Raw genomic sequence first — 13,755 nt, forward strand, 5'->3', positions numbered from 1 at the left:
GCCTCATTACAATATTTAAATTGAGGTAACGCCCCCAGGGAGCGGGTTGGTCGCCTACCCCCCGTTCCGCCTTCGGAAAAACCAGAAGTGGGTGGGTTGGAGGCGGGATCAGATTGGGAATCCCATTTTTAACATGTTAACTGCCTCCACGCTCCAAACCCACCCGTTTTTTTAAGGGGAAAATTCCGGCCATAGATTTTGATAATATATATCTATGAAACAAGTTATTTATAACTTATATATTATACATAATGCTTACATAGCAACAGTGATTGCTCTTCGAAAATAATCCATTTTCTGTAAAGCACTTTGGGACATCCTCAGGACATGATAAGGTGCTATGTAAATACAAGTTCTTTCTTTATTCTTACGCATACAGTGGGTTTAAGCAAAAAACATTATTAACATTTTTACTTAACACTGCATTTTTAATATTGAGTATTGGAACAAACATTCTACCCTGACAGCGAAGGCTCACTAGTAATAACTTGTAATTAAATTCCAAATATATTTGTAACAGTCAGTTTTCAGCTGTATTTCATCAATATTTGGAGAACCCTATGTATAAAATTTACTTCCAACACTCTGAAATATTCTTCTTTATAACAGTTTGTTAATGTTTTATATGAATTTTCTTCCTGAGATATGTATCTTAAGTATGTCCAGTCACGTAAAAAATGATTAGAATTGTAATATTAATTTGCATGTTTACACTATTCTTTTTTACTCTCTTCAACTTCAATTGTTGGTTCAGCATCTGCCACGTCTGAATATTCAAATTGCATCCCTGGTCGTTTGATTTTGTTCTCGATCTTTGTCACTCTTTCTTTTAGCTTCTGTTGTGTAGCATTGTACTCTGCCAGAAGTCGAGCAAATTTAGTCTGTAAATGATCAATTGCAAGATCCAGTCTGGTTACTTTCTCTTCTATGTCCTTTGGGTCAGCTCCAAGCTGGGAAATTTCTAGATCTAGAAGACCATCCTTCATTAGAATTTGTTTTCCCTTTTCCTCCAGCATTGCTTTTGCATCTGGGTACTCAGTGAGGGCTTCCATGAGATCATCTTTGGAGAGGCAGAACAAATCGGAGTAACCTATGCTCTTAATGTTTGCAGTTCTTCTGTTCCCAGCTCTACTACCTTTGATATTCAGAATACTAATTTCACCAAAGTAGCTGCCATCACTTAGAACCACAAACTGAGTAATTCCATCATCAGAAACAACAGCAAGTTTCCCTTCTTTGATGATGTACATCTCTCTACCAATGTCTCCTTTGCGGCAGATATAATCTCCAGGGCTGTACACCTGGGGCCTTAGCTTCAACACCAACTCAACTAGCAGACCAGCTTCACAATCTGCAAAGATACGAACTTTCTTCAGCGTATCCAGGTGAACATTGATGGCAATCTCTGCTCTTAGCTTATCTGGAAGATACTTCAAGACCTCTCTTTCATCTACAGCTTTTTTATTTGTCCACAAGTAGTCAAACCATTTGATAACTCTCTTCTCCAAATCTTTGCTCACTTTTCGGAAGTGCATGTACTGTTTGATGGCATCAATCCTTGATTGAAATTCTGCACGAGCTGCATTCATGTTGGAAATCATGGCACCAACGTTACCAACGATGGTGGCAAAAATCAACACTCCAACCAGGAAATCGGCCACCACAAAGAAGTATTCTGAATCCTGGACTGGAGGAGGGGTTTCTCCAATGGTGGTTAGTGTCAGTGTTGACCAGTAGAGACTGTAAATATACTTCCTAACAAGCCGGCCAAATTCTGGAATAGATGTATTTGGATATACCCATGTGTCTGCTCCAAACCCTATAGCTTTGGAAATTGAATAGTACACACAAGCATTCCAATGGATAATGATCACGATGTACATGACAAGATTGGAAATCCTGAAAATGTTTGGATAGTTTGTCCTAGTTTCAGTTCTTGAAAAGAACTCAAACATTCGACTAATCCTAGTCAAACGATTTAATCTAATTTCTGGATATTTCATTCCAAATACGAAGAAGAAAATATCAGTTGGTATGAGTGACAAAATATCTAATTTGAATTGCCATGTAGCAAAGTATCTTTCTCTGAGTTTCTTTTCATCACTGACTAATAGACCTTGTTCTAGATAACCTGTAGGAGGAAAAGAAAGCACCAAATAATTAATTATAGAACATTTTCTGAAAGGATCTTCAGAATAGGATGTGGTACAGCATCTAAGTGTGGAGAGCAACTAAAAATAAGGGAAACACAACTGAACCAAAAAATATTAAAATAGTGCCAACTAAATATGCTGCAAACTAGGGTGTCAAGTTGCACTTTAGAACTTTGTCACAAAGCAATGCATTTAGTATTAGTACTATCTGTTCATTCAGCATAGAACTCTGTATATTTTCAAAACGTCACCTTTAACAAATAAAGCATTCATGCTCCTCCTGGCCCCACAAAAATGTTAAATAAAACAAAAACGTACCTTTTTCTAAGCAGTCCCTTTAAGGACTGCTGGTTGGTTGGGCTGCTCAACATCTGGTACCAGTGGATGGAGTGTGCATGGTGCATGCTATGCCCATTGGTACTGAAAGATTTTGTTGGGGTCCTTCCTATGTATGTCAAAGGACCCCGATTAGCATATTGGAATGAGGCTTCTGCCTGAAACAGGAATGTGCTTGGGCCACCCATGCCGAGGTCCCCAGGGAAATGGCAGTGGGTGGGAAATGAGTGGGAATGGGGCAATGCGTTCAGCACTGTAATTTTCAGGCCGCTACCACTTTGTTCCAGTCCAGTGGAGCAACTTAAAATCGGCACCCACATAGATGGAAAATAACCCCAAAACCCCCTGGATAAAATGATAAAAAGTACACTCACCCGTTTTTGTCCTTAAATACATGTCCATTATGTAAATAAAATCTGATACATAATCAAGGATGAACCATGTGCTCAAGTAATCTGCTTGAAGTTCCTCAAAACATGCTCTAAATAGTGAATGGGAAAACAAATGCAAAAACTAAGAATACTATTCATTCAAAAACTAAGAATACCTGCATTCATTCAATTAAATTTAGTCACATTGTCTACCAAGGTTTTTAAGATGTTTCAACAAATCATCATCGTGTTCACAGGGATCAGCAATGATTCTCTTGCAGTTATAGGTGTCCATTCTGAGATTACAGTAACTTTCCACTTCCTCCTTGCAATCTTAGCGCAGGCAGGATTATAGATCTATGTACCTTAGCTAAGCTATCAGCTTTTCCCATAATGTTTCACTTATTCCTTCTATCTGGTCTGATGTGCACATAAAAGTAATTCAGGGGCACATTTATTTTTCTACCCAGCGATTTTTCTAAAAGCTCTTTCCTAATCCATGCCTTTATCACATTGAGGCTGAACTTCTCAAATGCTGTGCTAGCCAGCCAACAAAACATTGCAGCCCATGTCCACATCTGCACCAAGCTCTGAACTCCCATCACCCCTGTCCTGGCCAAGATCCACTAGTTACCATGACCTTTTAAGACCATCGTCCTCACTTTCAAAACTCTCTATGGCATTTAACCGACAACCTCAGTAATCACCTCCAGCCATATTTCCCTGAATACACCCTGCACTCATCTGACGTTGATTCACTACTCATTCCTTCCTCCCTCTGCGCCATTATCAGTGGGCTGTCTTTCAATCACTATGCTGGGCCTTTCGGAAGTCCCTCCCTAAATGCCTCCTCCCTCTCTGCTGTCAAATGCCTCCTTTTAAGCCCCAGTTCTTTATTTCCTTTTTTGTTTTCCCTATTCCCTCTGCTCTGTAAAGTGCTATGAATTTTTTTCTGTGTGTGAGGAACTGTGAAAAAATGTAACCTATACTGTAGTTGTTACCATTCTACACATTTTTTTCAAAATTTTTCCCTTATTCCACTTTTGATAGTTTTCTTATTCAGTGCATCATCCACAGCTGAGAAAGTGATCTGCTGACCTATTCCCATGCAGTGCATCAATGACCAGCTGCAGTGAAGTGTATGGGAACAGCCCGGGGGTGATTCAATACTGTATGCTCCCATTGCTTGGCATGTGGCGAATCATAGCTACAAACTCACATTCCTTCACAACACTTTGTTACACTCATAAAAGAGTAGCTATTCCATTTATCTTGTCTGTCCCACATTCAGCTCAACTCATAAACAAAACTTCTTTCAGTATAATAGACAAATTCCCCAAAGGCACATATCATATGATCAAATTTCTTTAAAGAAATACAAGATCTGAACGATCACCCAATAATAAGGCAACCTACTCCAAAGGAATTACTAAGAATAACGCTAAGGAAGATCAGAACATTTTGCCACATGCAATAGTATCATAAATATTTGTTTGTTTGTTTATAAATGTATTATTTAATTCGAGATAAAACTCCCTTCATTTTTTTTCTCCCCAACTTTCACATGCAATACACTAACTGTGGCCTCGATGTTGAGAAGACAACGAATTCCCAGATTTTAGACAATTCTGCTCTGAGCCGGCTACTAAAAGGTGCCCGAGAGCATCCCAGGGATGATTCATGCTCCATTTTGTCTTCTTCCCTGTGGGAAATGCCTGGTCTGCACCGGTCACCTCCCACAGCAATGTGGCTGAGATGGGGAGATTTAGTAAAGTGAGAATTGCGCCCACCATTAACCACTCCACTGTGCCACCACAACCTTTAATTTATACTCTGTTATTTGATAGATTTTTTCTTGTCTCATCCTACCTAGCTATGATCATTGTCCAGTTGTACATTACAGGCATTGTAATTATCAGGAGCCAGTTGTAGTACATGTTTCCTGCCGGGTCAAGAATGGGAATCATTTTCTCCAACCTGAACATAAATTGTACAGAACAGAAGTAAAAGCAATCACATTATAACATCATATGAAACTTAAAATACATGACTGTTAAAAAAGGATGTGAGTTTGAAAGAAGAAAGCTACATTGAACATAATATTTGCTAAAAATACATTTTAGGTGACAACACTTTCAGGTGAAAACTGTTCAACAATTCCAACATTTGTAGTTATCAACTATATATATCCTGAATCAGTGGACAGTACATACTGTCTGATCGCTTTAACACCCACTGTCAGCTGTAGAAGTGAGAATCTCAATTACCTGTGACTCTCCAAAATTACTATTTTGAAGGAAATCATTTTTGTGGGCACACCAAATTTTTGATTATTTTACAGGGTTGTATTTTTCAGTTTGGTAAAAGTTACTAGTGAATTATACTTTCCTGTTACAATAATAAGCAATAAGAATTTATAATAAATATATGAGTAGTTAAGATAACCCTTAATGGGCATAATCTAGATTTTATTTTTGCTAGTTCATGCATACATCCTAAGAAAACAACAGAAGAGACACGCAAAAATCACAATAAGAAAAAGTCAGAAAATAAAAAACAACAAGGAGAAGCATGAAAAATAAATGCTAAATAAGTTTCATATTAGGACCTTAAATTAAAAAAAAATCCTTCAGGCATGAGTGGGAAACACAAAGAAAATAATATGGAAACAGTTCAATATTGCAAAATTACAGGCAACAAACATGATTGTTGGAAAGGTCTGATCAGGGAGTGGAGCACTGATAAGGTTTTTTAAAATTCCTTCACAGGATGTGGGTGTCACTGGCAAGGCCGGCATTTATTGCCCATCCCTAATTGCCCTTGAGAAGGTGGTGGTGAGCCACCTTCTTGACAACTGAGTGGCTTGCTAGGCAATTAAGAGTTAACCTCATTGCTGTGGGTCTGGAATCACATATAGGCCAGACAGCTAAGGACGGCAGATTTCCAGATTAATGAATCAGATGGGTTTATTATGACAATCCAGTACTTACATGGTCACCATTACTAATACTAGCTTTTTATTCCAGATTTATTTAACTGAATTATAAATTCCTCATCTGCCGTGGTGGGATTTGAACTATTGTCTTGATTAGGCCAGGGCTCTGGCTTATTAGTCCAGTAACAGCACCACTATGCTACCATTCCTATACTATGGGATACTTAATTAATAAATAGCTAAGGTAATATTTCTAAACTGCTTCGACATAGTAGCATATGGCACATCACTAAACAAAGAGTGAGCAATGCACTATTTATCATGTGGCAAAAGGTGTTGATTATCTTATGATTGGGCTTTGATCAAAATAGATTGTGTTGGAGCATTTCATTCTGTCATTAAGTAAATACTGTTAACCTATGGAAGAGATTTTAAGTGAGTTCTGCAAAGAAGTTCAACACTCTGGACATATTCCTGGAGGTTTGATCACGTGATGTTTGATCATGTAATATCTGATCATGTGACATTTGATAATGTGGTGTTTGATCACATGACATCTGATCACGTAATATCTGATCGTGTTGAAGTTTGCAAACATTATTGCATTTACCTTATAAAGGTTGGATACCCTGCTCTGCTCGCAGTTTCTTGCGAGAAGTTCAGAGAACCGGGAAGCCGCCCGGGAGCAGGTGTAGGAAGTGTTCAGATGCAAACCACAGGTGCAAAGCTCTACCTTTCTCCTAGGTTGTTACCAGCAGTGCTCGGGAAATAGACGTAACTCATTGTTGTTTTTTCTGATGCTTTTCTGCTTTAAATCGGTTGACGTTTCAACATGTAGTAGTTCTTGAGTACGCTCACCAATTTTGTGATTAAACTCTACATTTGGTGAGATTCAAAGGGATACCTTACTATAAAATGTTTGGGGTATTAAATACCGTTGTTTTTCTCGCAGTTTTATTTTAAAAAAGCTGGTCACTATGAATTAAGTATCCACAGCCAGAGTAATACTGTGAGTGAAAAGTTAAGCATACTTACAGTTTCTTGACATCTTTCTTGTCATCTTTCTTTTTTTCTTCCTCCTTTTCCTTGTTCTTGTCTTTATCTTTTTTCTTTTCTTTGTCCTTTTTCTTTTCTCCTTTTTTGCCATCGGATTTACTATAAAACGGATTGAAGTTAGGCACTTGTCCAGTAAAGAGAGAACTGAAGGTGTTTAAATATATGGAAAAAACAGTGAGCTCATTTCCTCTTACCCCTTTTTCTCTTTTTTTCTCTTTTTGGATTCTTTCTTTTTTTCTTTCTCTCTAAGATAGAAGATATTTTTATCATCCAACGTGTCACAATCACATTTAAAATAATTAAACTACAATGTTTTTCATTTTTTCTTTCAATTCTAATATTGTCTGAAATTTAGAAGAAAGAAAAAGAAAGACGTGCATTTATATAGCCCCTTTTACAACCTCAGGACATCCCAAAGCGCTTTACAACCAATGAAGTACTTTTGAAGTGTAGTCACTGTTGTAATGCAGGAAACGCAGCAGCCAATTTGCGCACAGCAAGCTCCCACAAAGAGCAATGAAAAATGACCAGATCATCTGTTAGTTTAGGAATAAACATTGGCCATGACACCAGGAGAAACTCCCCATCTCTTCTGCGAATAGTGCCATGGGATCTTTTATGTCCACCTGAGAGGGAAGACAGGATTAACATCTTATCCGAAAGACCTCCAGATTATGCAGCACTCCCTCAGCACTGAACTGCAGTGTCAGTCTAGATTATGTGCTCAAGTCACTGGAGATAGGGTTTAAACCACACAACCTTCTGACTCAGAGGCGAGAGTGTTACCACTGAGCCACATCTGACACTTAGGTAATTTCTTGGACTGTATTAAATTCACAATGGCAACACAATTAATTTTTAGAATAACTTTATTCTGCATTACGTCGATTGTTTCAGAAATCCAACTTTATACTTACTCATCGTTGTTATTGTTGTTGTTAATGTTAGACATCTCCATGTTATCAGCAAGGGTCTGGTTCCTAAGAGACAGCATAATGGTTAGAAATACAGTTAATTTAAAACAAAGTTTACAAATGGCTAATTGTGAGTATTCTTTTGAGAAAGTGTTGATCTGAAATAACCTTGTCTGCATGGATGAATATGGGGCAGTCCTCACCAAGATAATAAAATGCAAAGAATATTTGAACTGGCTGAATATGTTAAATCTTGTAGAGCAGAGATCATACTTCTTTGGTAAGATTGACTGTGATCTTTAGCCTTTTGTGGTGTTGCCCATGGAAATTCAGGACAAAGTAGATTTCCCATCGAGTGTATTAGTGATGCTATTTGTCTGGGAATGACGACCTTCAGCATCTGGGGCTCATGAAGCTCCATCTGGCAGTAGACTGTACAGCTGCAGGTGTGACTGAGAGCCACAGAATGGTGATGCCCAAATAAGGAGTGTGTACCATACAGTGCAAATTTAATATAATATAGATGGGTAGTGTAGTGTCCGCGTATAAATAACACACGGACTGCAGGAGAACGGTAATAACAGGTGTTTACTGAACAGAGGGTATGCTGGAACTAACTGTACAAATTACTACATGGTGTTATATACAGGTGTGGTCACTACTGGTACTGCAGTATACAGGGGCTGTAAAAGATAGTTCCTCTCTTAAAGGTACATACATTACAATTCCTCCCCTTTTAGATAAACAGTACATAACAATCATTTAACAATTAAATAATAACTAATTACAATTACAATTTTCTTTGTACTATATACATCAGCTGAAAGTAATCATTTATAAATTCAGTCTTTGAGGAGGCTTCCTGATCCTGTCTGGATAGCGCCTTTCTCGAGTATCCTGTTCTTGCGGCAGAGTCGATTCTGTCTCATTGTCATTGGTTGGTTCGTCAGCTTCCAATACCACTGATTCTGAGGTAGACGCAATCTGTACTTCGGGTTCATCACCAGGTGCGTATGATCATGGCATGGGTTTGGCTTGTTCCTGTGACTCTAGGATCTGGTCAGCATGGCGTCTCACGATGCTCTCTCCAACGTCCACTGTGTACATTAGTGGTCCCTGCCGTGTGCATATCGTTCCTGGCTGCCATTTTTCTGTTCGGTAGTCATGGGCCAAGACTGGTTGCCCTATCTTGAAGCTCCTTGTTGGCTTCTCATTGATGTGCTGGAATTGCTTATTCTCAACATCTCGTCTTATGTTTGGTTTGAGCAAATCCAGGCGACATCTTAACCTTCGGTTAAAGAACATCATGGCTGGAGCTTGGTTGGTGACTGCATGTGTCGCATTCCGGTAAGCAAACAAGAAATTATCCACCTTGTGTTGCAGTGGTATGTTGTCGTTATACATCGCATTTATTGCTTTTTTAAAGGTTTGAACAAACCTCTCAGCCAATCCATTTGTGGCTGGATGATATGGGGCGGATGTGTAATGCTTTACCCCATTATTCCTCAAAAACCTCCGGAAATCCTCGGACACAAACTGTGGTCCATTGTCGGAGCAAATCTGTTCTGGCAAGCCATTCCTGGCGAAGATGGTCCGTAGGACTGCAATAGTTTTCTCCGTGGTGGTGGAGGACATTTTGATGACCTCTGGCCATTTCGAATGAGCATCCACGGCGATTAAAAACATTGAGTCCATAAGTGGACCAGCAAAATCAATGTGTACCCGTTGCCATGGAGATTTGGGCCACTCCCATGGGTGTAGCGGGGCCTGTGGTGGAGCGTTTTGGACTTTCTGGCATCCTGAGCAGCTCTTGGTCATTTCCTCGATTTCTTTATCGATTCCCGGCCACCACACAAACGCCCTGGCTAGGCTCTTCATTTTTACCCTTCCCAGATGACCCTCATGAAGCTCATTGAGCACTCTATCTCTCAACTTGGGTGGAATTACCACTCAGGATCCACACATCAAGGTCCCCCGGCACACTGACAGCTGTTCTCTCCTTCGTGAGAATGCTGGCAACAGTGAGTCGCCATGTGCTGGCCATCCCTTCACGGTCAAATCATAGACCAGAGAGAGTGTCGGGTCATTTCGGGTTTCCTTCTCTATACATGAGTTTGTAACAGGTAGACATTCGACTATGGTTGAATGGAATATCTCAACAGGGTCCACTGCAGGTGCTTCCTCCACCATAGGCAGCGGCAGGCGCGACAACCCATCAGCGTTTCCATGCTGTTTCGTGCCCTTATACTCTATTTCGTATTGATGTGCCCCTAGAAAAAGGGACCATCTTTGCAGCCATTGCGCCGTCATCACCGGAACGCCCTTCTTTGGGTTAAAAATGGAGACAAGAGGCTGGTGATCAGTCAGTAAGGTGAATTTCTGCCCGTGCAGATAGTGATTGAACTTCTTCACCCCCCACACCAGGCTGAGGGCCTCCCTGTCAATCTGGGCGTAGTTACACTCGTCTGAGGTTAACGAGCGTGACGCAAAGGCTATTGGCCTCACTGAACCGTCAAGGAATTTGTGCGACAGCACCGCTCCAATGCCGTAGGGAGATGCATCACATGCCAACCGAATCGGTAGTGTTGGATTGTAGTGGGCCAATACTTCTTTTGAAGTGATTAGGCATTTACATTTCTGAAAGGCACGCTTACACTCATCACTCCATTTCCATGCTACTCCAGTTTGCAGCAGGGCGTTCAGTGGGTGCAGAATTGTAGACAAATTTGGCAAGAACTTATGGTAGTAGTTCACCAACCCGAGGAACGACCTCAGTTGCGACACATTTTCCGGTGCTGGAGCCTTGACTACTGCCTCAATCTTGTCTGGGGACTTATGTAACACCTCTTCATCAATCACGTGGCCACAATACGAGATTTGTTTCCTGAAAAACTCGCATTTGGGGCGGTTGGCTCGTAGCCCATAATCTTGTAATCTAGTGAGCACCTGCTCCAGGTTGGCAAGGTGTTCACTGTCATTTTCGCCTGTAACCAGGAGGTCGTCCAAATAACACTGGGTCCCCGGGATCCCTTGCAGGACTTGTTCCATCGCCCTCTGCCAAATAGCCGGAGCTGATGCTACCCCGAATACCAGTCGGTTGTACTGGTAAAGACCTTTGTGAGTGTTTATCGTGAGGTATTTTCTAGATGCTTCTTCTACCTCCATTTGTAGATACGCTTGGGCCAGATCAATCTTCGTAAAGCGTTTCCCTCCAGATAGTGAGGCGAAAATATCTTCTATCCGCGGAAGTGGATATTGTACTGTGTGAAGGACTGGGTTCACAGTTACCTTAAAGTCCCCACAGATGCGAACCTTCTTCGGCTCCCCAGGCGTGCTGCTCAATGATTTCTTCATTACAGGAACGATGGGTGTGGCCCACTCGCTCCAGTCCACCTTGGACAGCACACCCGAACGCTCCAGACTCTCCAGCTCTGCTTCGACGGCTGGGCGGATCGCATACGGTACCGGTCTGGCCTTAAAAAATTTTGGGTTTGCGTTATCTTCAATTTTTATCGTTGCCGTTACGCCTTTTAGAGTCTCAAGTCCTTGCTGGATCACCTCTTTCGCGTCAGTTAGAATTTTTGACAGTCGTCCAGGTGTGACGTCATCATCCTTTTTGTCAGCCACAGTTAGCGCCTGAATGGAATGCCAATCCAATTGTATTTTTCGGATCCATTCACGTCCCAATAATGGTGGTCCTCCATCTTGTAGTATATATAGATACAGTTTCTGTGTTTCCTTGCCGTTGTGTTTAACGGGCACCCTTATTTTTCCTCTGGGGTAGACTTTTTGCCCCGTATATGTCTTCAAGACAATGGACGTGTCCTTCAAGGGTATGTGTGAGAATAGCCGCTCGTAGTCTCGTCGATTCATGACTGTTAGGGCTGATCCTGTGTCCAATTCCATCTTTACTTGGGACCCTGCTATCATGAAGGTGACCCAAATGGTTCGGTGATCCTCCTTTGCGATCACGTTGTGTAACTTTAGCCAACTTAGTCTCCTGCTCCCGGAGTCATTATCACTCTCCTGATCTTCTGAACTACTGTCTGTCATCTTTTGTATTTTCTTGTACTTTTCCTTAGTAGTTCTTTTAGTGTTGGTTTTCTTTCCTGACCTGCAGGCTCGTGCTATGTGCCCCACTTTTCCACATTGCCTGCATGCTTTGTCCTTAAACCAGCAATCCTTCTGGTCATGCGTTGTTCTGCCGCAGCGATAGCACTTTTCTGCTCCATATGCCATTTCATTGGTGCTATATTCTTGCGGTTTCTGTTGTATTTCTGCAGCTCCCCGTGCTGCTGTTTCGTAGGATACTGCAACGCTGAAAGCCTTTTCTAGCGTAAGGTCCTTTTCCGAAAGTAGTCGTTTCTGGGTTCCTTCACTCTGGAGCCCGCAGACAAACTTATCCCTTAAGGTATCTGCCAGTCCTGCTCCGAACTGGCAGTGTTTCGATAACTTGCGTAGTTCCGTAAGACTTTCGTCTTTGTGCTGGTTTCTTTTATGGAACTTGAATCTTTCTGCTATCAGCAGCGGTGTAGGGTTTAGATGTTCCTGTAAGATATTGACAATCTCTTCAAAGCTTTTCTCCATTGGTTTAGCTGGGGTAACTAAATTCCGCAATAGGCCGTACGTTCTCGCGCCCATCAAATTCAATAATACCGACACCTTCTCTTCATCGGCCACCTCATTTGCCTTGCAGTACACTTCAATTCTTTCCACATACGTGGTCCAGTCTTCTATTTTGTTGTCGAAAGCAGTGATGCTGCAACTCTTCGACATCTTGGGTGGTTTAAAATGGCGCCTCCCGCGCTTTTCCTTCTTCCCCAATGGATTAAAATGGCGCCTCCCGCGCTTTTCCTTCTTCCCCCGCTGCTGCCAACGCTGCTCCTAGCGTTCTAAATAGTAATGGCGGCGCCCTGTGGATTTCGCGCGCTCTCTTTTGTTAATTAATTTTCTTCGTTTTATTCTTCTTCGACGCTGTCCACTGCGCGTCTCTTTTCCTTCCCCCTTTTTTATTTTCTTTAACGCTGCCCGGCTCTTGAGCACCCTGTGCGCTCCACCCTCTCTCTCTCTTTTTCTTCCCGACGACGCTGCTCGGTCCCCTTGCAGAGCCGCTCGATCGAGCTCTAGCCCGCCGCAGTCCGGGAAGGGTCAGCGCACTACCTGCTACCAGCCCGATTTGCTGGAACACCTTGACTGGAGAACCAAGCCCAGCTCTCCACAGCCTCCCCTGCGATTCTCTGAACTCCGATGGATCACTGGGCGGTTGCTCTGGCTTCGACCTCCAAGAAGCTTCTTTTCAGGGATGGATCCCCGTGACGTGATGCAGTACTGCAGGTGAGTTCGAACCTGCTCGTCGCCACTGTAGTGTCCGCAGGAGAACGGTAATAACAGGTGTTTACTGAACAGAGGGTATGCTGGAACTAACTGTACAAATTACTACACGGTGTTATATACAGGTGTGGTCACTACTGGTACTGCAGTATACAGGGGCTGTAAAAGATAGTTCCTCTCTTAAAGGTACATACATTACAGGTAGCAGCTGTTCTACTGCTCTGAGGCACACTACTAGAAAGAGTAATGCACTTCCTAAGTAGATATTTTATAAGCGTAGTGGCTTTATTCTGCACACCATGAGTCAATAGACATACATAAAAAGTGAAATAAACTTAGACAAACAGCCAGACAAATGTACTGAAAATCAGGCTGCTAAGGAACTCAACTGTAGATTCCAGCACCAAGCAGCTTCAAACAATAGCCTGATTAACTTCAAGCTTGTTCCTAACACTTGTATCTTGTGCTCATGGCTAGACAGCAGTTTCCATAAACAGACCAAGTCTCCTAGGAACTGAAAACCTGCACCCTTATTTACACTGTGTATGGGCTAAGATGCCCAGGTAGAATGCTTAATTCTAATTGCAGTAAACCACTTACCGGAGAATACATGGGTACCTGCCATGTTTTCTCATTGGTTCTGAAAGCAGAAATTGAAA

The 13,755-nt window shown here is 41.7% G+C and overlaps 1 protein-coding gene across 2 annotated transcripts in view; it reads right to left on the reverse strand.

Annotated features, from left to right (window-relative positions):
- Window positions 1-488: 488 nt before the first annotated feature.
- The window catches only part of LOC147123249 (cyclic nucleotide-gated channel rod photoreceptor subunit alpha-like), a 62,399-nt gene continuing 49,132 nt past the window's right edge, over window positions 489-13,755 (reverse strand). For both annotated transcript variants that reach the window (XM_085969798.1, XM_085969806.1), the window contains exons 3-8: window positions 7,769-7,831; window positions 7,046-7,096; window positions 6,831-6,950; window positions 4,730-4,837; window positions 2,864-2,970; window positions 489-2,131 (exon numbers count right to left, since the gene is read on the reverse strand). In XM_085969798.1, the coding sequence (XP_085825924.1) occupies window positions 714-2,131; window positions 2,864-2,970; window positions 4,730-4,837; window positions 6,831-6,950; window positions 7,046-7,096; window positions 7,769-7,831 (1,867 nt within the window). In that variant the 3' untranslated portion in view covers window positions 489-713. The remainder of the gene's footprint in view (window positions 2,132-2,863; window positions 2,971-4,729; window positions 4,838-6,830; window positions 6,951-7,045; window positions 7,097-7,768; window positions 7,832-13,755) is intronic.

This window comes from Somniosus microcephalus, chromosome 2, assembly GCF_052327205.1.
Source record: "Somniosus microcephalus isolate GS21.2 chromosome 2, FLI_Smic_1.0, whole genome shotgun sequence".
NCBI lineage: Eukaryota > Metazoa > Chordata > Chondrichthyes > Squaliformes > Somniosidae > Somniosus > Somniosus microcephalus.